The 24,710-nt window shown below is 43.3% G+C and overlaps 1 protein-coding gene across 5 annotated transcripts in view; it reads right to left on the minus strand.

Annotated features, from left to right (window-relative positions):
* NCK1 (NCK adaptor protein 1) overlaps positions 1–24,710 on the minus strand; it is a 599,173-nt gene that overhangs the window by 18,005 nt on the left and 556,458 nt on the right. For all 5 annotated transcript variants that reach the window (XM_085634334.1, XM_085634335.1, XM_085634336.1 and 2 more), the window contains one exon: positions 7,421–8,130. In XM_085634334.1, coding sequence (XP_085490460.1) covers positions 7,421–8,130 — 710 coding nt within the window. The remainder of the gene's footprint in view (positions 1–7,420; positions 8,131–24,710) is intronic.

Below are 24,710 nucleotides of genomic sequence, written 5' to 3' on the forward strand. Positions count from 1 at the left end.
AATTCACACACTTTATTTTCTTCCTTGGGCTCTAGCCAAAGTAGTCATTGTTGGTGTTAAAATCCTCTGTTTTCTCTTTTAGATGGCATGGATAGGTCCTTTGACGTGGTCCAAAATATTCAATATTCGGTCTTATCCCACTGTTCAAATCAATGAACATTTATTTGATTATGAATAAATAATTCTAAAAGTGCATAAAAGCATAAATGCATGGGAACAATATTTAAGACTAAGATAAAGTATGTTAAAAATCAGACAACGATCAAACCAATATAGTATTTCTAAAGCAAAAATGGACACAAAAAAAATCATTCATCTCATAAAATTAACTATAGTAGAACAGCAGACGTTTGTAGTACTGAATGGCTGCTTTTAATAGGCCAACTGTGGCACGCCTCGGGCAAAGAAAGTATTTGTAAATAGAATAAAGCCAGTCTAAGTCTGTCAAAGCCCAATTGTTCTTAAAAAAGGTAACATATCAACCTTGGGAGGGCTGATAGTATTCGCAAAAAAATTTGAAATGCAACAATGTTTGTGGAGATATCTTACTGAAAGGAAACTGTTTCACATTGCCTCAGTGGAAAGAATAAGTAACCGTGAATAGAGCCCATTCCTCCTTTAGTAAGAGGAGCCCATTCCCACGCATGTATTACAGTATTAAGATGAGGTTCGACAGGCAGTGTGGTCCGGACCACCGCATAGGTCCTAATATGTGGTTTTTGGAGTTCCACAGCTTCCCTCTCCAGCCGCCTGGCATTCATGCAAGACCGCTTCGTCCATAAGTTATCTTTAGCAGGTACAGAACCAGGAAACGGACATAAAGAAGGTCTACCCAGTTCCGCGCATGATATAATGGAGTCAGGGAATTTTGTGGCCAAAATCACAGGATAAACAAACTTCACTTTTGTCTTTTGTTAAAGGATGCACACTCTTTACTACAAAGCCATGGATCAGCTAGTTTAATCAAATCCTCCACATAAAGGGTCCGCTCCCCCGCCTGGAATGCGCTCCCCCGCCCCTTCCAAGCGCGCGCGCCACGCTCCGCCGGACTGGTCTTGTTTTACCAGGCATCCATGTTTTTTGACCACACATGGCTGGCTGCCACGGCCCCGAGAGACAGCAGATAAACACTGAACTGTTCACCGGCTAACAGGCCACTGACTCTACCGACGTCATTCGGGACTTTCTTTCACCGTGAAGCCTGCACACGTGACTGACCTCTCTCCTCACGGCTTTCAGAACTGAACGTGCCTAATTGCCACAGCCATATGGGACATTCGGTGACTGCTCTACAGGTACTTTACTACTACTGTGCCTCGTGCCTGCAGACCCCAGGGAGAGCGACATGTCTCAGAATCTGCCCTGCTATTCCTACTAATAGTTCCCATGCCCTGCCAGTCACTGGCGACTTGGACACGTCACTGCGTCTGATCGAGGTTCATCGGCCTCTTGAGAAGTCTCCAGATTTCCGCAGCAACCAGCCCACCCCTCGCAGGTAGAAATCCCTATTCACATCAGCCACGCACGCTGCCCTCTACCACCCTCGGGCTGAGGCGGACATAACAAAACAAGTGCGTCAGGAACAGGCAGACACAGCAGCCAGTGATGAACCACACCTGATTGGAAGTGGGGCCACTTCTGCTGAGGCCCACTGTTCAATCTGCATACGTTAATGGGCGAGCTCCACTCCCCCCCCCCCCCCCCCCCCCAAATAGAAACCCATCTGCCTGGGAATGGCCGCCCAGCCCCCCACTGGACCATTGGCAGCATCTGAGACAGCACAAATCGGCCACCACTCTCGCCAAAAGGCAACTTAGGGCTGCATCTCCGATACACGCCCATTGCCCGAGTGCCCGCCTTAACAATCGCTCCTGTTTTGCAATTGAGCTGTGGACCAAATTTTTTTTTTTTTTTTTTACAACCGGTGGTGCTTTTTGACCAAAATGGCAATAAAGAAATGTAAACAAAGTATGTGCTTTACAAGGCATGGGAGAAGGCATCGTGCAGGAAATGTTTGTTGTAAGATTCGGGGAATCCACAGTAAAACCCGGCCCAATCGCCCACAAACAGTCAGACAAGCATTTGCAATGCAATAGGTTTCGCATTTATACGAGTTTGAGCTATTGGCATTGTAAATGACAGTGCCTTTTATTTATGTTTTAAAAAAACCAAACTTAAATAAAGCATTGTCATTTACAATGCCAATAGCTCAAACTCGTATAAATGCGAGACCTATTGCATTGCAAATGCTTGTTAAAAACAGGTCTTTTAGTTAGCAGGTCGTGACAAGGTACTCCCAGGCCTCCTTACGGATTTCTTTCTTCCTATTTGTCAATACAACCATATATGTTAATCTACAGATAGCGATTGTTATTCTAACCCCAGGTTTTCAAATCAGAGCTTTACAAAGTATTTTGTTTGCTTGTCTACAGACAACATCAAAGCATCCCGGGGGGTCGGGGGGGATCTCAAGTACTGACTGGCTTCAGTAACAGATTCTTTGGGCGACTGCATCAATTGCTGAGAGCATTCATAACTTCCTTCGCGCTAGGGGTAAACATTGAAAAATGTCTACCACATGTTTTTCAAGAAACTTGGTCTTCAGCCCCAAAAGGCTAAGAGACTTTCATACAAGCCTTAAGCCTTTATTTTTTGTTGAACGGTACGTAGCCCCACTTAAATCATTACTATTCGAGACCTAGGATGCTACTAGGGTGGCCCAAACAGTGTTGTGGTTACTGTGAAGACTACCGTTCCTTCCCACAATTCCTACAATACTAAGTTCCCAGATGTAAAAAAAAACCTAAAAAAAAAAAAAACGGGCCCTTTCAATGTTGTAGCCATCAAATTAAAACACATATTTCATTAAAATAGGGTAAGCCAGGACGCAGTTTATATATAGATATATCTAGTTGCTAGGCTGACATTTTTTATTTTTACTTGCAGTATATATATAGATATATTTTTCCAGGTACCTGTGATGATTTAATTGTGTATTGCAATCGGACAGATTGCAATAGACTTATGCAGGATGTGAGGGTTTTCTACAAAGGATACGCTAAATGAATTGTAAACTGTGGGATTTATGGGACCAGATAAAGTAACTTCTACAAGAATAATGTAGGGAACATTTAGTTGAAAAAGAAAAAAGCAAAGCCGTAGGTAAGTGTGGGTATGGCATGATTTAGGACTCGGTAAACACTAATTATCAAAACTATGTCCTAGCTGTCTTAGCTCTTCCCCGGTCATTCTTCAGAGACAGCCTGCAGATTATGCATCACACAACCAGACACACACTACTACTGAAAAGTTTATGCATCCAGTTTATTGATTGTGCCTGGAAAGAGTTTAATCCCAGTCAAACAGTACATTCAGCAGCTTCCTTGAGTGAACGCAGCCGCGCACAATACCTTTGTATACATACACATCCCCATCTCCTTGCTCTGCTGTTGAATCTGGTCTTTCTCTGACTGCACTACAAAGATACAACCTTGCTAGAGACTTAACTCCTGTTCTTATGGGATATTTTTGTTTGTTCACTTGCTTGGCGTTCTGCCACTCTGTGCCTAAGGTCCTCACATGCTGTGCAAAGATCTTACTTAAGAAACGTACCGTGACGTCCCATCAGTATATAAGAATGACATCACTAGATGTACAGTACTCCAGCACTCACACTACAAGTGTCAAAAAGTGTGCGTCTCAGACCTGAAGCCTCGATCTTAGCCACCCGCAAGGCCCCCGCTGACTGATCTGAAGAACATTTACTAGGATTACAACATACGGACACGACTTGGCCAAATTCATTACAGGAAGTACTCCATGATCATGAGGGTGAGCTGAAGACTCATTAATTTCCAAGTCCCCTCGCCCATTCAAGGGGAGTTGGGCTCACCGACCCATCCCACCTGATGCCTGAGCTTCAGACAAAGGACATTAGGGGCTACAGCATGAGTAGAGAAGAGTTGTTCTGGGAAGAGCTTCTAATGCTTGGGGCAAGTGTACAGATGTTAGGGTTGAGCAACAGTTTAATGCAGCCTTTGAGCTGATGTTTGGAGCGTTCAATTTGGAATATGTAATATTGGGTGAAGGCTAGATTCTAGGAGACTCAAGTTTGTCACAAATATCAATATAGTCAAAAAATGTAGGGTTACTAGGGGTGTTGAGTAAAAATGCACATATGCTCTTTTCCACACAAGTTGATCTCTCGTGAGTCCCCTTTTGCAACCGGACTCAAGACGGTCTGTAGCAACGTAATGATAGTGCTGCGCTCCACAATCGGGGGTGGCTCACAACTCCCGGCACCCATCTCATTGGGGTTACGGTGGACCTGCACGTCAGCAAGCTCCACTCATGCTGACTGTGTTGGGGCACTGATTGATAACTGTTGCTCTGCCAATTCAATTGCTTTCATTATGACCCCCACTGCACGCAATAGAAATCAATACTTGGACCTTCAAGGTATTTTTTTTAAGGTCTTCCACCTGCGTTGCAAGTACACCTTATGTTTGCTTCATGAGTGGAAGAGGCTTGGCCCAGCCCAGTGTCCTTCGACCACGAATGGCTGAAGACAGATTCGCTCTTGGCCCACTCAGTCTTTGCCCAGATAGTGCCCAGGTGCGACCCGTGCATATCCCAAACTGCTGGAGGTGAGTGTGTGCTATGTAGCACTTCGGGCTCCACCTCCCGCTTTGGTAACCAGTAGGGCTCGTGGGCCTTGAAATCCACATCTCCTACAGGCAGCAGTGTCACTGTGTCCCACAATGTGGAGGTGGATGTGTGCTATATAGCGCTTGGGTTACTGCCTCTTGCTTTGGTAAAAGGAAGAGTTTGCGAACATTGAAGTCCATGGCCCGCACAGTCAGAGGGTGTCTCTGTGTCTTGAGCTGAGGGAAGTGAATATGAGCTGTATTGTGGATTGTGTCTCGCCTCCTCCTTTGGTAACCAGCAGGGCTTGTGGGCCTTGAAGTCGAAGGCTCCTCAAAGGCAGCAGCTTCTGTGTCCCCACAGTTTTTAGGTCGAGCCTAGCGCAACGCACATGCACTGCTCTAGGAGATGACCTTTTGGAATCGGTCTGCTGTTTTGTAACACTCGTGCGTGTGGCGGCATCCACATTGTGGGAGCGAGCAGCGGCACACAGAGGCCATCTGTTTCTAATTAGCATGGCCACATGGCCGCTTTCACTTTCTTGCCTGTCTCTCGATCACTTTCACTTTCGTGCCATATACACAAACGTACTCTGCTGACGGCATTATTTTTATTTTTTTTAAACACAGACGGCATTCATGTATTTTTTAATTAACAATAAATAGATATCATCTCAATTGCCTCGGCCAAACAAAGCAAATCACTTACACATGGGGAGACTCAATGCCGAGACCCCTCGCACGCCCGTTGCCACTGCCCAATGCCAAGCCATAACAACCAGTGCAACTGTAGCCGTAGGAGGAGGAGCCAGCACTACCGAGCACCATGGTATGGTGCGAACCTGGGATCCCAGTTTGGCATACCACCTTTCACCACGAAGGGATACGGGAAGCAATAAGGCACCGACTAAGACTCAGTTATAACACCGGCGACAGCTGTGTACACTTCTGTAAGAAACGCAACGTCAATACAGGTCCTCTGCATTTTATAACAATCACAACACTTCTGCGGGAGGTGAAGCATCGGCATGGACATAAACATAGGACAATGGCATGAAACTTTGAACCTCCCCACACCTCGTGTAAGGAGAGGTTGCAGTCAGGTGAGAGACTAGGGATGTTAATTAGAAAGATCTGTGCCATCTGTTAATAATGATGCTCTCCCATAGAATAGATGATCGTGAAAGTATACCACCAGCGATACCAAACCCACTACAACATGCAACACTACTAATGTAGTTCTAAGATGGCCAATACATATGTAGCAATTTCACAAGGCACACCAGCCACTCTATGATTTCCGGAGATAGCACCTTTCAAAGCTCCCTTTGAATTCAGTGCATCATTTTGGACCCACTTTTTCCTTAGGGCTTTTCTCACTCTTCTGGAAGTAGACTGTACTATCAGTCTCAGGCAATTGGTCAGAAGTGTGTGGACGTTACCTATTGTGATTGGCCCAGTAACTTTAATACCTGTCGTCACTCGATGCGCATTCAATAAATTGGAATTAATCACCTTTAAATAGTTTGTGATAGTATTTCTGTTGGTGAAAGTATGTGGGGAAATTACATTTTGTGTGATCGCGTGTGTAGATAGATAATCATGCTCACGCATATTCATGTATCGTGTTTGTGTATACGTGTGTGCACACATATATTGCTGTACTTGGGATATAAATATATTATGGAATGCAAACATAGCGAGTACATACCACCATCTGCCCCTGTGATACCTCACTGACCGCAGCTGGACCACCACAGACTCAGGTGCAGAACAATGACCTTGGCCTGACAAAGGGTGTGGTTGAGGGAGTGACCCTCTTTTAATCAAAATCCTGTGTTTGCTTTTACAATCGGGATGCGTTAGTGATGGCCCATATCTGCACTGCCATAACCTAGTATGTAGCAATTGTATAGCTCCTCAATCCCTGGTGGCACAACACACAGAATAATTTACTGCATGGCTAAACACTTATAAGATCCCAAAGGCGAGACCTATTGGCTATGCCAGTGCTTGTTTAATTCTGTGGCCTGCTTTTCAGCAATTTGCACAGCACACACTACCCCAAAAGCTTAGAGTTGCAGAGGCAACTAATAAGCTAGTAAAATAGCTATACGTGTGTGTAGTTAGGAAGTTACGGCCTTGAAAACCTGACCGGTCATTCCTGCCTATCAGTCTCTGAGTTGGAAAAAGTGGGTTCAATTAAATTGGGTTAATAGTAACAACTGATATTTACAGTTCTTTAAAAAAGAAAAACTGTTACAGAATAGGCCATAAAAAGGACAAGTTTTTATTATTATGACAGTCGACTGGGGAATGCCGGTGTATCTTCTAATAAATAGAGCAACCTAATGGGAAATTTAAAATGAGTGGGGTAGCACAGTTGTATCACAATCCCTCTAAATGTCATTAAATAGTTTTGTTTTTAACTTTTTTAAAACAGGAATAACCTTCCAACAAGAGGGGTGAACGTTTGGGCTTTAAAATAACACCAGTTGCCTGATTGCTTGGAAGACATTTCAAATGCTTATTTTGTGTACATTATAGCGACCAGCCATTCCAGTCTATAGTCTATGCCATACCGGTGACATCATATGCCACTACTATGGCATAGGTGGCAGCAAATCAACCTTTCCATGGGAGCACTTTGGCTGTTTAGCCTCCTGTTTGAATAAGGATTTTAAAAGCATAAACTGACCCAATCAATTCCCATTCTTATATGTCTACACCAAATGTAATTCCCACAGTCCAGGAACTTTCTGCAAAGTACAACTTACCGAAGATTCACTGTCACGAATGAGGAAGTCTCCCTCATTCCCCCTCTCGTTCAAGGCCATTTCTGCTTGGTGCCGCGTCACCTTCCCATAATACCAAGGGTTGCCAGCAAACTTGCCCATGCCAGAGGGACCAATGTAGTCGCATTGTGGAGGGGTAGGCTCCTCTAGGCCGCCAATGGGCTGAATGTTTTGCATGATAGTAACGTAGTTCTTGGGAACAAGGCCCACTTGCTTGTTGCTTTTCCGACACTTCCACCATTCGGGGTCATTTTCTGGCTTCTCGATCACATCCATGACTTCCCCCTTCTCAAAGTTCAGCTCCTCCTCATTAGAGGAACTGAAAGGATAAAGAGCCTGCACAACATGCAGTGATCGCCCATTCATGTCATTCACTACTGCTGCAAGCTTCTCAGACAGGGTTCCCAGCTGGTCTCCTGAGGGGCTATCGCTCTCTTCCGTCACATAGTTTGAGGGGAACCAGCCCACCTGCCCATTGTAGCTGCCACGCCACCACCCATCGCTGCACTTCTCCATGACTATGACCTTTGTCCCCTTGACCAAGGAGAGTTCATCTTCACGCTCTGCTACATAGGTAAACTTCACAAAGGCAGGCATGCTGAGGTCGTAGAGGCGCTCGGTGTCTGAGAAGCCGTCGTCAGCGGGGCACGCAGAGTCGGGCATACTGGGTTTTCGTTTCACCTTTCCAATACCTGTTAAAAAATAGAGGGTCAGATTAGCAGTGCATCTATGAAGATATCCTTTAATACAATAGTGTATTACCTCAAACACATATTCCCATATCACCTACTGTTTCATGATGGCAATAATTGGGGCTTGGTACGCACCGTGTTGGTCACATCAGTTACACCACATGACCAGTCGAGCCCAATGCAACACTCTGGGGTGACCCAGGTTTTTGAAGGCTATGTTCAGGCCAATTTTACTTCAACAACTGTCGTACCTATTAGCACAGACTTCTGAAGCACTGGGACAATTAGCAACAGAAATGCAGAAAAGCATATAGAATGCCAAAGATGGCATAAAGGAGACAGGTTGCAGATGATGCTTCATCTCTAGTGAATATGCCATGTTTAGTGCTGGATCTTGCGTGTACACGGAGGCAGAGATCCAAAACCTATCATTCATATCTTGCCCTTGTTCTAACAGAGAACGCTATAGCAAACCTACCACCTAATCTTCACATGCAACCCCACCGTCATTAAGAAGTGACAACAGAGTTGGAGCACATTTCATGAGCCACAACTAAATTGATGCTTGCGTTCATTCATCATAAAGTCCCCTGCACACACATTTGGAAATATTCTCATAATAAAATGCTGGTTATCCAGGTTTTCTTCTTATAATTAAATCATTCGCTTAAAGAAGGGTCACAGAAGAGTCACACATTTCCAATAAAAGGATGCAGGTTGGTGGAGGTGGGTGTCGATGAGGAACTGGGTAATGACAGACCTGTAGAGAAGGTTTTGGGAGGACAGGCTTTTAGAGCGAGCGAGATGAAAAATGTGGGGGTAGACAAAAATGTCTGAAGTAAGGTGGAAAATAATTCTTGAAGAAAGTTAATATCACTTGAAGATGAGGAGGAAGATGCCCAAGTGAAGGGAGTAAAGACTCCTCAAGGGAGGAATCCAAAAGCCTAAAGGTATGGGAGTGAAGTAAGTGAAAGAAGACACCTAAAGAAGGTGGGATTTAAGTATAGAGAGCGAAATGACATCTGAAGAAAAGTAAGAGGGGCAACTCTCTAAAACGTAAGCAGGACAAAGCACCTTAAAGCAAAATGCCTGAGGAGCCAATATAGGAGGCACGAATACCTAAAGTGAAGGGGGTAAACAAATAAATCAGAGTGAATCGGAGTCAACAAAGGCATCTAATGATAGAAATAATACATCTAAATAGAAGGGGAGGAAACAACTAGAGGAAGGCATGAGAAGATGCAGAAAGTGAAAAGAGACTTCTTCTAAACTGAAATAAGAGAGAAGGTGAAAACCACCTAAATTAAAAGCCAGAACAGACGATCCCTTGGAGAAAGGAGAACAGCTGTCAATGTAGAAAGAAGGGAGCAGACCCAAAAGGAGTAAAGAGGAACAATTAAAGGTATGGAAGTGGATCATAAGGGGGTGGGGTGCCAATGCATAAAGCAAGGGGATGACAACCAAAGTGGGAAGGTGGTGCAGGCAACTGGCTGGAACGAAAGAATACAAGAGATGAGGGCATGATAGTTAGACAGAGGGGGAGATTAAGCCTAGATCGATGGGAGACCCCATGAAAAAGACGTCACAAAGGAGGTACATACCAAACAGATGGGTACTGACACCTAAAAAGCGGAGTGGGAGGCCATGGTAAGATAAGAGGAGGATGATGACAGTGTAAACGGATAAGATCCTGAACAGTAGAGGAAAATGACAACAAAGGAAAGACTATTTAAAGGGAGCGATAACCCGAGAGGGAGTGTGAGGAACTTGCCTGATGGAAGAAAAGGGGTTATAAAGTGGAAGAACAGAGTATGGTAAGTTGTAGTCTGAATGGAAGCCTTATTACCACATCGACATTAAAGCTTGTCCTATTACAGTTATTGACTACCAGTATCGGTTACAATTTAACCCCTTCAGCGCTGGGCGAATTCCGCCGCGGTGCTGAAGGGTTCGAGCGCGGGCGGGACCATGACGGAACGGTTCCGTCATGAGCACAGCTCAACCGTGGCTCATGACGGAACCGTTCCGTCATGTGCATGGAAGGGGTTAAAGTGGTGCTCATTAAAAAACACAATTCAGTTGTTTTTAAATGCTAAAAATGTTCTGCAGGCTAAGTCTATCTCTCTATAGCTGCTCTCCTAAACGGACATGCCCCTACCAAATCTGAGATGCAGAAACGTGCACTATAAATGTTGAAACAAGCTTGTCCGCATTGCAACATTGGCTGCTTAAGAAAGGTACATGTTTGGAATGCTGAAAGTAGGTCTACAAATCTTACCATGCTGCGATTGTCTTCTTAAAATAATAAAACCACACCCAATCTGACAATAGGGTATGTGTGCCACCTAAAACTAGAAGTGGCTGCCACCGGAATCTTGGAAGGTTGAGAAGGTGCAATAACGGTGCAGTACCTCTCGGATAGCTGTGATTTAGAAACGTGAATGACTGTCAATATACTAAAGAGAAGACAGAAGGGTAGTGTGTGTCTAGTGGAGGGGGTGATGTGGGATTGTTGGAATGATTAACTTGGAGACTTTAAGCATTTGCACGTGCATGAATTACACCAAGGGAAACTGAAGCCATGAATTGAAGCAGGCCAAAACAGACACTGCTATGTATGCCTGCCAGACACAGCATCATCCCAGCAGTTTATTCAAACAAATCCACTGAAAATTAAATGTAAAGGACGTTTTTGGTCACAAACAACCTGCCAGAGGTGACATTTTCTCATACCCGCATCACTGAGATGAAATGAAAATGATATTTATACAGTGCTCGAATGCCTAGAAGGCTGTTCAGCATGTCTGACTATTTACTAAATAACCAGGTTTTTAGAGCTCTCCTGAACTGAAAGGGATTTGTCATTTCCTTTAGACTAAGAGGTAGGGTATTGCACATTTTGGCCATGCAGATGACAAAACTTCTACCTCGCCAGGAGGATTTTTTTGAAATTGGGAACAGCTATATTCTTTTCTCCAGATAAACGCAAGAGCAGAGAGGGGATGTACCAAGATGTTTTTTTTTTTTTTTAATTCAGAGCCTGAGTTATAAAAAGCTTTGAAGGAAATGCACAATGCCTTAAAGGCCATCCGCTGTTTTATGGGTAACCAATGCAGCTCTTTGAGTGCCAAAAATACAGACTGATGCTTGGAGATCCCATATAGCAGCCAGGCTTCCGGATTTTGCAGTAACCGCAATTTGTTGAGAAGCTTTAGCTGCAGACTGGAATATAGAGCATTGCAATAGTCCAATTCAGGTAAGACTACGGCCGTAACCACTGTCTTTTGTTGATCCTTTGGCATTTACGTTACATGCCAAAATTGCAACTAGTTAAAGTTTCCATGAACTTTGCTATATTTCTTCACCTAACTCCAAGGGCAATCCTTAACATTTCCAGTTATTCAACAGTATGTGTCGATTAAGTTGGGTTTTAGAACACATAGCAATTGACTGCCCCGCCTTCAAGCAACATTTAGCTGCAATTTGATGAAGTTTCGATTTCGGACCTCGAAAACATCTATTTTTTATCAATGCTTCTATGTTCTAGTGACATAAGTAACATTGTACTACCTGAGCAAAATTCTTGCAAATTATTAATGAACGGCAAATTTCATTTGGCATAGAACACCAATGACCTGTGACTTGTTGGTTCCAAGAGCTTACATTAGAAATTAGGTATAGAGGGGAACTGGCTGGACATTAGAAATTGGATTAAGTGCAGTTACACAATGCTTTAACTAGTATCACAATACTTCAAGTACGAATTTTGAGCAAAGTTGTGTCATTACACAATGGGGGATTTGCAGATATTTCTAACACACTGATGCGCTAACTTCTGCCCCATTAGCTTCTCTATTGCATCGCTCATTTCTCCCGTTACGGTCCTCCACATATTTATTTTTTGGAGCGTCCAAGCTGCAATCAGCCGCATGGCAGCTCACTTTTTAAAACATGCTTTCACACAGGTTTAAATTCTATTTTTTTTTTATTTACCACTCCAAGTGGAGTCAGCCATTTTGTTCCATTAAATAAAAATGGAAACAAAATGGTGGACGGGTCATGGCATGTGTGTGCATGTTTGATGATGTGCATTTTTTCATCACGCAGGGCTGCCATAGAAATATGATACGTATATAAGCGCAAGCACAAAATGAGCTTGTTTTTATTTTACTATTTTTTTGGGCCGATGGTGCACAACAAAGCCAAAAAGCATGTAGCATTTGTAAATATCATGGGCAAATCCAAAAAGTCCAAAAGTTGAAATTCTTTGGTTTTGAAAATGCTTGTTAGAATTTCTAAGAGAACTAAAATCCGTTTCTGCTACAATCCTCCAAAGCTTGTACAACTCTCCCATTGTTCGCCATAAGGCGGTTCTTGCCTGCTCAAGCCACTGCCCCTTCTCAAAGTGAGGGAAAAGGCAATGAGGTTCGAAATGTTATTTATAATGTCCTCAGTAGTTAACAATGTACTCTTTAATGGCCTGTGTCCACTCGTGCCTCACCCAAGATGTCACGGATTAAAACAAAGTGATGGTAGCACAACAATGGTGACCTGCAAACCTAGTTTGAAAGAGAGTGGGGGACGTTTACTATGGGTGCCATCAAGCGAGAGCTATTAAAATTAAACTCAAACCCCGAATCAGCAGACTAAACGTCAGATATTACAGAGTAACAACCTGCTCAGATGCTTAACGCTAAAAGGCAAGGAACCCCCCAACCCCTCCCACTCTTCCTGGGAGATGTGCGCACCTCGCTGCAAAGCAGAGGTGTGAAATCTGGACAGTATCTGTCCGCCCAACTCACGTTTGCGCAGAAAGTCTGGGTCTAGATTTGAGAAAAAGTTTTTTTGTTTTGTTCTTGGCTCCCATGCCTCGAATAATTTTCTGCACTAAGTACTTCAGCTGGATGTTTTCACTCAAATCAAAATTACATTGACGAGTCCCTGCTTTAATGGTTTTACTAACGGAAGTTACAAATGTACTTCGTTCGAAACTACGCAAAATTATTAAGATGGGCCAAGCCACGCAACTTTACGCTCTCTCTGTTCCCCTTCCATCTTATGTCCTTGCAGCTTAAAGAACCTCTGCTTTTAGGCTGAGGTGGCACCATTGTCCAAAGCACCTCATTATGAAGCGCTGACGCACGGGATTCCTGGAGTGACAGCATGTCTTGTTTGTGAGGGAGTCTCTGGGACGGAGTCCGGGGTGAAGTCACCGTCTACACTGCAGGACGGTGCATGAACGTGGACCGGACACGAGGCCGAGCAGAGGGCCGGACACGCAGTTTCCTAAACAGCCGACGAGGCATTTGACAGGCCAAGCTAACGCTCCTTCAAACAGGGAAAATAGAAACGCAATAATGCCTAACCACTACACTGTACCGCACGAAATCGGCTGTTAATTCTTGGAGACGTGGCCAGCCCCCCCGCCAGGGACACTTTTGAAATGTTTAATTTGAGATGACAACTCCTGGCAGGACAGCACGAGCCCCGCCCGTCCTCTCTGAAGATGCACAATAATGGTCGGGCTCTGTTCCCTCCTAGGCTGATCAACTGTCGTTACCACTGCCAAGTCCGTTCGGCAACAACACTTCCAGGCCAGGAAAGCCCTCAAGGGAACCTCAAACGATAAACAGTTTAAGAATCTAACGGCTTGCTCCTTTCTAGATTTAAATAAAAGGATACGAGGCCTACGATATAAGGCGTTTTCGCGGGCCATGACGAAAATGCAGGCTCACGTCTAAACCAGAAGACATGGCCATGGGCTGCACTCATGGCTTTGAGACAAATTCTAGGCGCTCTTCAGAACATTCCAGATCTTACTACCGACGACAGGAGGAGCTGTTGCAATCATTGCATTTAATCCTTTCCTTTCAACAACGTCTTCTTCACAGGTATTTGCAATGATGCAAGAATAAAGAAAACATGTTGCTGGAAAGATTGGTGCCCAGAAATCTTGTGTGATGGCCTGGTATACACAGTGAGGAAGCGCCTCTCCTACTTTCTGGTAAATAGAGGCCCTTAACAGACAATTGGAAGCCCTTCCACAAACGTATGGAAGCCGAGGTGGCATGGGTTGAGTACTCCAGTTGGAGGCCACAATCTAAGGGAGCTTCGGCCGACACATCAACATCCTGCTTATCCCAGCTTCTAACTGACTTTCCACCCAATTTAGACCGCTGTGGGGTTGTTTGGGGACCTTGAGATTAACCTGGCTTGGTCAAAGTGGACTACAGCTGCTCTGCCTGCCAGCGAAGTCCAGAGTCATGCGAATCCAGGCGTGGAAGGGCAGAAGATGACCAAGTACAGCTATCAGAAGCCTCCAAAGGGGTGAGGTCAGACCCAAAAGAAGTTGTTGGTAGACGAACGAGCACCCAAGGTTCACCGCAAAGGACTTACCATGGGCCCTGAGGGCAAGCGAATAGACTGAAGATCAGCTAAAGGTGAGAAGAACAGCTTTGAGCCTGAATTCGGGATTGCGGCTGCAGGGACTGGCGAGGCCTACACAGCAGTTTAACCGGTACTGGAGAGGTGCAAGAGGTGATGGAGCTCACAGCCTCCTGTTGAGCAGTGGTGACAGAGGCACCATGAAGCTGTCAAGGACCTGTGGTGGACCGCATCAGCGGGCACACCTCTGCTGGGATGCACAGAAACCTTGCAGCCTATAGGACTCGCAGATTGCGAAGTTGAAGAAGCGGCTCCTCCATCGACCCCCCCCCCCCCCTTCATTTTCCTCATTCTTTCTTCTGTTCCCCTCACCTGCCAGCAGTCAAGCAGAGGGGGGGCAGGGAAGTGGAATGGGTACTGTCGGGCTCGACCTGCAGTGCTGGTAGCCACTTGCCTCCATCGACCAAAGCAAACCAGGAGAATAAATCTGGAGCACATATGACCCAGGACCTGCAGATCTGACTTGAAATCCAGCCTACACATTCACCCAACCGTTTGGAGGGGCTGTTATCTCCCCGGTCCAAGACACTTTGACTACACCTTAGAGACTCTGGGATGTGGGAGCCCCATCCATTATCTCCAAGGGGAAAGGATAGTGTGGGGGGAGTGCCATGATTTCCCATACCAGTCGGCCTCGCACACAGTGACCTCATGGGTAAGGATCAGGAACATGTTGCAGACAAACGGGGCAAGACTGACACATTTAAAAAAGGTCATGTCTGGCCCAGTAGCACAACTGTAACTTGCAAAATTGAGAAAGGGGAAACGAAGTCCGCTATCACAGCTGCAATTTTTCAGGCCATCTGTAACAGACGCATTGCCCTAGCCTAGAAGGTAAATTAAGTAAGGTCGAAATTAATGTCTCCCTCCACCAAGAAGACCTGAGGAATGTTGGGATTCCATAACTGAAGTGGAAGGAAGGCTATCTATGGATCAAGACACGTCCAACCCAGTCTCTAAAGGAAGAGGTCTCTCGCCTAGGTCAGGTCACCAAACTCAGTGACAGCAAGAAGAGAATGAGCAGGTTCTGCAGAAATAAACTTTGATTTGTGGTATCCTGAAGGGAGCAGAGGATCTGCACACAGATTGATTCCTGGTGGCCTGTATCCATTCCTGGGTTGCAGTGGAGTCATGTTTTTTCATCAATAGAGAACATAGTGCACGGTGTAGATATCACCTCTGGGTGCCCCTCATCACCAAGGTGCTCAACTATATGGACCACGACAGCATCCTGTGCATGGCCCTTCACATAGAAAACTGCTTCTTGATTACCCGCAGCAACATATATGCTAATGTACACAGCCGTACCGGGAGTGCTTAGAGGAGGCAAATTATTATTTTTTCAGTTGCTAGTCACTGCCTGGGATGGGCTTAAGTAAGAAAGATCATTAACTGTGAGGAAAGCCCAGTTGTTGGGATGCCCGGTCAAAAGGGCAGCGGCAGCTGACCAGCCCGAGAGGGTGCAAAAAAGACATAGATGATGTCAACACGTGGATGCACGCACATGAGACTGACCGCAGCAATGAGGGGATTGCACCTCAACAGATGAGTGTAAGTGCAGCCTCATGTCAACTAGAATTAAATAAGGAATAGTCGATTCTACAACCTGATGTACGGTAGCAGCAACATTTAGGATTTGTCGCTCTGCTCTCTTTTCTGTCTTTTTGGTGAAGTACAACCAGACCCTTTGGGATTCCTTTATCAGGTGGTGCCAAGGGGCAGTGTGTCTCGCTCCCTTTATTTACTTTTCCAGCCACCAAATATGGGTCGTTTGTGAGGGTGGTGGGCCCTACAAGGAGCTGAATGCCTTTTGGAGCATTTTCTGGAGCTCTAAAGACCGAGCGGTCACATTATAAGTAATGTTATTGTTTTAGTTACTGGAGGGAGTTTTTTTTATGAGCAACAGATACTTAGACTTCAGAGAACCTAGTGTGGGGTGGGGGTATTCATGGGGATTGGTTTTATAAAGTTTGTATGATTCAAAGTTTAAGTTTTGTAGACACAGCAATAACAGCTCGCTATCTCACCTCTCAATAAGACCCAGGCTAGAGTCTTGATTGAATATCGGGTTGTATCTTGGAATGTGAATGGTCTCCACAGTAAAGAGAGGGGTGACCCTAAAATTCACTAAACAGCACTCCCTGGATGTGCTTATGCTGGAAGAAAAAAGCTTTCTAGGCACAAACTGCAGCTTCCTGGGATGCCATGGTTCACACACAGGTTTCAGGTAGGCTTCACAAAAGGGTCTAGAGGGTTAACAATATTCTTGCAGGTCCTTTCGCCTTCATGGTCTCATTGATGCACACAGATAAGTTGAGGCGTTATTTACAAGTGACAAGTTCCCTTGAGGGTCTATATTGGACGCTCCTTAGTATTCATGCTCCACCAACACTCACTGATAGCAAACTGCGAGCCCTCACAGATCTTCTGGTGGACACCCTGCTAGGCATGACTATTAAAAGGGGAGACTTAAATGCCACCATGGAAAGCATTGCCTCCTGCAGAACATGACACAATGTGTAGGGAAGAATCAATTTTGACTATCTGGCAGTTTCATTGCGGCTGTGTGATGCCTGGCATACTTGGCACGGGGGGGGGGGATAGCCCACTTCGAACTGATGTCATTAGCAGACATGGTGTTGAAGAGCGTATACACGGTGATCTGGGGTACGGCAATGGCCCTCATCAATTGGAGGGAACAGCAGTGGAAATGTCATTGCATTACAACCGAAATCTGTAAGTACTTGCAATGCTTTGTCGGTTGGAGGAAGCCAGAACTCACCTAAAACAGATTACGGTTGATGTTGCCAGACTGGCATGGATGGCCTTGCAGTATCACCAGAATGAGGTAAGGGATAAGACAGGCAAGTGACTACCTTCACAACCAATTGATGCAGCTCTACACAGACTAGCCCTATTGGCATCCAAAATTAAAAACCTCATGAACTGAGACCTAATTAACTAAACAATCCGATGTTTATACTAGGGGGGCCCTGATGCCACCTTCACACTTGAGGTGGAAAAGGCCCTCGGCGATATACCACCTTCAGGTCCCAATAACCTCACGCTTGAATTTCACAGAATAATCACACCTCTCCCGAGTCTACATTCATTGGCAGCCTATGAAGCCTCCCTCACTGGTGCATAATATACGATTTCCGCAATGCAACTTTATCAGTTTTGCTAAAACTGGGAAAGCTTCCAGATCGGTTCTTTTCATAATGACCACGTTCAATTATCAACTTGGAAACCAAAATCCTGGCCAAAATATTTGTTAAGTGGCCAGTCAGGGCCATAAATACTATGGTCCACAGTGCCTTCATGCAGAGGACAAGCACAAGTCAGTGTCTCAGGCGACTGCCGCTGCTACTCGCTCCGGTGGGTGAGCATCTGTACCCTAGCACACTAGTTCTGTGACCTCAAGAATACCTTGAATTCGGTGAGTTGGCCCTTTATTCACCATGTCCTGCAAAAACGTAATTTCTGCACCAGTTTCTTCTAATTCATAATGTTTTTATACAGCTGCTTGTGGGCAAAGGTGTGGGTCAACAGCATCCAGTCCACATTTTTTTACCACTGAGTGGGACACGTGAAAGTGGTGCCCTCATCTCTTTTTCTGTTCCCTCTCATTGTGGCTCGGTTAGTGGAGTGGATTAAACTAGATGTCTAAATTGGGGGCGTTTGGTGGGAGGGGCAATGAAGACTGTCTTATTGTAGGTGGATGATATCCTCCTGTTCCTTTTGAGACCCTCTGCGGACTGGACCGTGTTTAATGCAAATCCTAATAGTCTCTTGGGGATGTTTTAGCCTCTCTTGCCCCAGTTCAGGGTGAGAACCTGGCAACCGGTTGTCCAGGAAACACTCCCAGGCAGAACACTTAAAATGCCTGGATATACACATCTCACTGGATCCCCAGACGTGCTAAGTAAAAAATACTGCTACTCTAGTATACACGGTACAGAAAAACATACAGAGCAGGGTCCCTCTCTCTCATGGTGTGGGCAGGTTTATTTAAGATGTTCTTGTTTCACAGGCAATATTTCACACTCCAAAACTATCCCGATGAGAACCCATCAAGGTTTTTTGAGGGAATGTACACCTGTATTTGACATTTCCTATGGGCAAGTATCCAACTTGGTGCATGATGGTGGCCTGCAAGTGGCAAATATTCAACTTTATAAATGGGAAGCACAACTCCTCTCCATCAATAATTGGTGTTTTTTTAGTACACTAAAAACCCTGAACACCAGTTGGAGAGCGACCTATTTGAGGGGTCTGGAGTGTTGATTCTTCTCAATGGCTCGCAATCCCCCAACTCACTTTCTCCAGTGATAAGGTCTACCCTGTACTGTTGGCATAAGAACTTTTAAGCGGACACGTCGGTTGGGGAGATACTGACGAGAGACTCCTCTATGGCAGGGATGATGGCTCACCCATTCAGTTTGAATAGAGGGCTTATGGGCATGGGACCCGATTGGGAATTTCAAGCTCGTAGACATGGGATAGCAGTCACATGAAATCGCACAACAAATTTAAGGAGAAAGTTGCCCTCCACAACTCTGAGTTTTATTGATATCTATGAACGAGGCATGCTTTAGGACGTACACAAAGTGGAACTAGCTGCACTTAATGATTTCAACCCACTGAGGGACAAATTGACACTGGGGCTTCTGGGGGAGAAAAGGGTCTCAAGCGCCTACCCTTATTGATAAATACCCAGGCAGCTCTGCAGGATCGCCAAGGCTGGTGGGAGCGAGATAAGGTGCCACTGGAGGAGCAATGGTGAGAAGCCAACACATTTTCCCTGTGCCCAATACAATTTAATATCTAAACCCCTGAGAGTGTGTGCAAGGTGGACAAGAGGCCAACCCCAAACAGCCTTAGATGTGATGCCACAATATAAACATTTTGCACATGACCTGGAACTGCCCGGATTCAAGAGTACTGGTCACAAATTCATTGCACCCTGGGGAGTATCCTTGAGTGGTCACTTGCAACCTCAAGACTAGTGGATGGATGAAAAGGCCTAGGAGTAATCAAACATTTGAGTGGATGGGTCCTCTCCTGCCAAGCAGGGCATAGCAAGGCACTCAAGATCAGATAATGCAACCCAATCAACGTTTGGCTCAGAAGAATGGACTACAGTACACTGTCAGAAGTAATCTATAAAGCAAGATGTCCCAGGAAGCACAGAAGGATTTGGGAACTATGGAGGGGGTATGGGAGTATATTCAAGAGGGGATACTCTAAATCCTATTAAATCTGCATAATGGGAACGTTTTAATTGTGCTGATTTACTGCCCAAATGTCTCAACGCACTTGTTTTGTTAGAAAAAGGTTAAAAGATTAAAGAAAAAGAACAATTAAGGGAAGCCTGGGGTAACCCTCTGCTCCACTAAGTACGCTCCATTAATGTCGGTGATCGTGAATGCCTATATAATCGTTGTGTTCTAATGTCACTATAGGGACCATTGTTTAGTATCTCTTCAGTAAGTTTGCCCGGTCCCTTGTTTACCAACGTGTGCTTAATCAGGGCAGCGGAGCGAAAGCATCACTTCAAAGTAATGTAATTTCATTAACAGTGTTGTAAGCAATGCTCCTAGCCTTGAAATGGGAAGTGCTGAATGAAACATTTGTTAAGACCTCCCACTTCGTGCTTTTGAGAGCTTTAGATTAAGTAGTCATTCTCCACAACAAAGCTTCCAAGTAAGTTTGCAGCACATCTCTGGGAATAAAACGTTCACAGCTATCTCTATTTGGGCGACTGAATGAATAGCTTACCCTCTCCAATGTGTTGCAAGGATAACAACCATATAAAATCAATACCAGCTCCCAGCCAAAGATGCTCAGGACTGACCATCAAGTCTATTAAGGTTTAGCTTCCTGGCCTTCAGAGAGCTTCTCTGTTAATAAGGTTGCAGTTCAGATTTATCACGGTTTGTCTGGATACAAATGTTTGTTGGACTGTTAGTCTTCGTCAATATCGGTTTGACACAAGGCCGAATGGTTGTAGGGAGTAAGACACAGCTTCTTTATCCATGAGACAAAAAGACCTTCATTACCTTTTCTAAGTGAAAGAAATAAACAGTTTGACCTCCTTCATTTTCAGCACCTGTATCCATTTGCCATTAAGTTTTGAAGTGATTGAATTCCACGAAGGCTTTTCCATGTCTGCTATACCTTAAACACACTAAAATGTACCTTTTTAGCTGTGGGCTCTGAGCTACCCATATGGAATGTACGACGTTATTCCGCCATCTTTTTCCCCGCTTGGAATCACAACGCAGTCGTTACAACGACCGCGTTGTGATTCCGCATACCATTACTCCGCAAGTCGGAACAACGACTTGCGGAGGGGGGTGCTGGATGTTGGAATAGTATAATTTACTATTCCAACTCCAGTGTGTGCGGACACTAGGGAAGGTGTTGGATTTTAAATCCAACACCTCCCCCCCGCGCAAGTCGTTCTTCCGACTTGCGGAGTAATGGTATGCGGAATCACAACGCGGTCGCATTGTGATTCCAAGCGGGGAAAAAGTTGCGGGGTAAACGTTGTTTACCACCCATATGTTGCCTACATATCCTGCGTTTTTCTCATCTGAACTATCTTCCCATTAACTTAATAGTTTTGTTCAGGGGTGTGGTGGACCTGAAGCACCAGTCAGACTGTAAACATCCCTGCATGCTTTTCACTATACTGGGGATGAATTTGTGCAATAGAGCTGGGCAAGAGATTTCACTCCAGAAAAGGGAGGCAGGCACAGTTGATGTAAAGCGGTCTCATTTTTAGTTGTTTCATAGAGGTAAGGGCTGCTTGTTGTGCTCTTTTCAGGGGCATTACCTGTAATGATTTGTGCTTTCAGCAGTCCCCTTAATTAGGAAGTCTGATTAGCATTGCCTTAACACCAGGATGTTGTAATACATTAAAAGAAGGACCAGCTTTGCTTTTTTAGTATGGGACAAGCACTGTGAAGGTCAGGAGTACGAGCACTTTGTTTCAAAAACTAGAATCCACAGTGATTTGAGGATTTTACATAAGTTCGTGGTAGTCCTAATGTTTCTGATTAACGTGATTGTTTCAGGCACATTTTGACACATTTAGTGATTGCTTAATTTTTTTCAGCTGTATTTTGCATAATTGTTCTAGAATCACAGAAGGTCATCATGAGGGACCATGCAATCCCGTCAGGATACAATGTCATTCCGTTACACTTTTCTCACAAAGTTAATTGATTTTCAGATCTCCTATTAACAGACGATGCATTTCGAAGTGCGTCTGCAACATTGAAGAGTTGGTAGGTCAATGCAAGCAACAATATTTCCCTTAAATATACTTGTATCCCATCGCTTAACATACGAACAATGTTTGTTTAGACATGTATGAAATACTGGAAATAACAAACCTGGCACAAATCATTTAAGTTAACATTGTTTCCCTTCCATGTTGATTGCTTTAATATTTTTGCTAGTGTTTGAAGAGGCTGTGATGGGTTGATTGTGCGGTCAAGCAATAGCCACAGGGTCTATATTGAGTATGAACAGTCGCAAAACGCTTAAAGATTAAAAGGAGCCATGACACCCACCACCGGCTCAGACTTATTTGCCACATTCCTGTTTTTAGGTCTCGCCTAGGCAGCACATGCGCAGTCTCGTTCAAGACATGCAGTATTTGCTTTATGGGCTTTTGGCACACCCATCAGTTTTCATTTGTTTGTTCGTGTGCCTTTTCAAATTTCTTGGTTTTGTGTGGTGAATCGTTTACATGTGTCCCTCCTCTTATCGTGTTGGTCACGACCATGGACACTGCCCCCGTTACATGTATTATTTCTCTTCTGCCGATTTAGGTGTCTTTCGTTGGTTTTTTTTTTCTTTGTTTGCCTTGGTTTGTTGTGTTTGTGCAGTTTGGAAACTAAAGCACTTAAACTGCAGGTATTGTTTATTTGGAATTCTGTTTGTTATTTAGGTGTGTTGACTCAAATGTGCTTATTCTGATGGTAGTTGCATTTGTGTTCAAAGAACGGTGCTTTAGGAGACGGCATTTTTATTATTCAATGTGTTCTATATTTTCTTTTTTTTGCCTTGCCTAGTGTTTTATTGGGGTGTATTGACTAAAATTAGCTTAATTCAATGGCATTTGCGTTAAAATAAATGCACTTCATGCCTTGGGTTGTTGTGTTTGTGGGGTCTTTAAACTAACATGCTTAATCTGACTGTACTATAAGGACTATTTGTTATGTGTTGTGACCATTTTTAGCTGATAGGATTGTGGTTTAGGCATTTATTTATATTTTAAAACAAAACGCACTCAATCAATGGAATATTTAACATGAGAAACTGCTTTATGAATAAAACGTGCACCAATTTTGGCATTTACAGTCTATCTGAAATATGGTTTTGTGACCATGCTTAGCTGACAGGATCGTGTTTTAGGATTTTCTTTTTTTTTTTTTTTTTTAGTAATTCCAACAACAACAGTGCATTACTCTAATAAAAAGATAAGGGCACATCTGCAAACCAATTATAGCTTATAAACTGGACTTTAACCTAATTTATTCATTTTGAAAGGGAGGCCACAAATGGCAAACTGCTATTAATTGCAGCCATTAAACAGAAAATAAATAGCCTGCAGAAATCAATAACACTGTTAAACAGTCACTTTTAAAAGTCACCTCTCTATATCATCTATAAGTGATCTACTTCTTCTACAAAAATAGTATAACCTGGTGACAGCGCTGCCTCTGTATTTAAAAAGTTTCTGCATAGATTTCAAAATACAAAAAAAAAAAATCTTTTTAAAACAAATATTACCTGAAATATCAATTTCAATTCTAAACAAGTTATATCTATTTTGTTAATAGACAATATAGGGGAAATGTAAAATGCCTTTAAATACATCCGTTATTATCAAAAGTGTCTCCTTTTAGTTTTGGTAATTACCAAAAGCAGCAATGCATTCCTATTTTCCTGCTTTGTATTTTACAAATTAACCGATCCTTACCCTATTAATGTTACAGATCTAAAGATACAGCAACTAATTCAACCAATAAAAGCAGGACCACTTTCTAACGCAATCATCATATTTGCACAAAATAAAAAATAAATAAAAATTAAGGCCACCATTTGATTACACAACAAATGCCTAAATGTAATAAGCAAAAAGTCTAAAGTTACCATAAACATTTCAAGCCAGCAAAAATAGAAAGCAAATTTTAAAAAAGTAATTGTTTGCATACATGCCAACATGAAATAAAAATTAGGCGGCAACCCTAATGACAAATATTAAAAATATATGCCAGCTTTTTAACAAACATCAATATATCAATATATTTAAAAATGCATGTACTAGCTCAAAACAGATATAGGGGCTAAGACCTAAAAACCAAATTAAAAAAATAACATTTCCACGCTTATATTTTCAGGAAGACAATTAAAGTTGTATTCATCGGCGGACAGGAAACAAAACTTGAATCAGTAATGATAAAATACGTAAAATCACCTTATGGAGAGAAACAATCAACTTTCCTATAACAGAGTTTATATTAAAATTACACATTTAACAGTTCGTGAATGTGATGGCGAAAGAATACTTAATACAACTAGACACGACTAGACACAATGTGCCTCAAGTACAAAACCAAACCAAACCAAAATGCATAGTATAAATGCTTATGGAATAAACAATTAAACGAACACTAATCTTTATCCCAACATTTTTTCACAGGCAACAGAGCAATCACCATTAACAATAAGTATATTGACCACACAAGTGGAACACACAGAAAACATTTTATCAATGGATATCCATAATGAACTTTTAAAACACTTGTTTGCTATAAATCCACAAGAGGAAGACTTTTCTGATGTGTTGATGCCAAATTTACCCATTAAGGTGAAGTAATATTTTGCAATAGAATTATTACAAATATATTACAAAAAAATGCTTCAATGTAAATACAGTTAAAAAGCTCTATATAAAAATGTATTGGAAATACTTTATTTTGCAATATAACCAACATTATACTAATAAAATGTACGAATAAATGTTTTTATGCAATACACCTATACAGAAAACAAATAATTACACTCATATAAGACGCAATCAATTATCAATGCATACAGAACTTATATAAATGAAC

The sequence above is a fragment of the Triturus cristatus genome, chromosome 11 (genome assembly GCF_964204655.1).
Source record: "Triturus cristatus chromosome 11, aTriCri1.1, whole genome shotgun sequence".
NCBI lineage: Eukaryota > Metazoa > Chordata > Amphibia > Caudata > Salamandridae > Triturus > Triturus cristatus.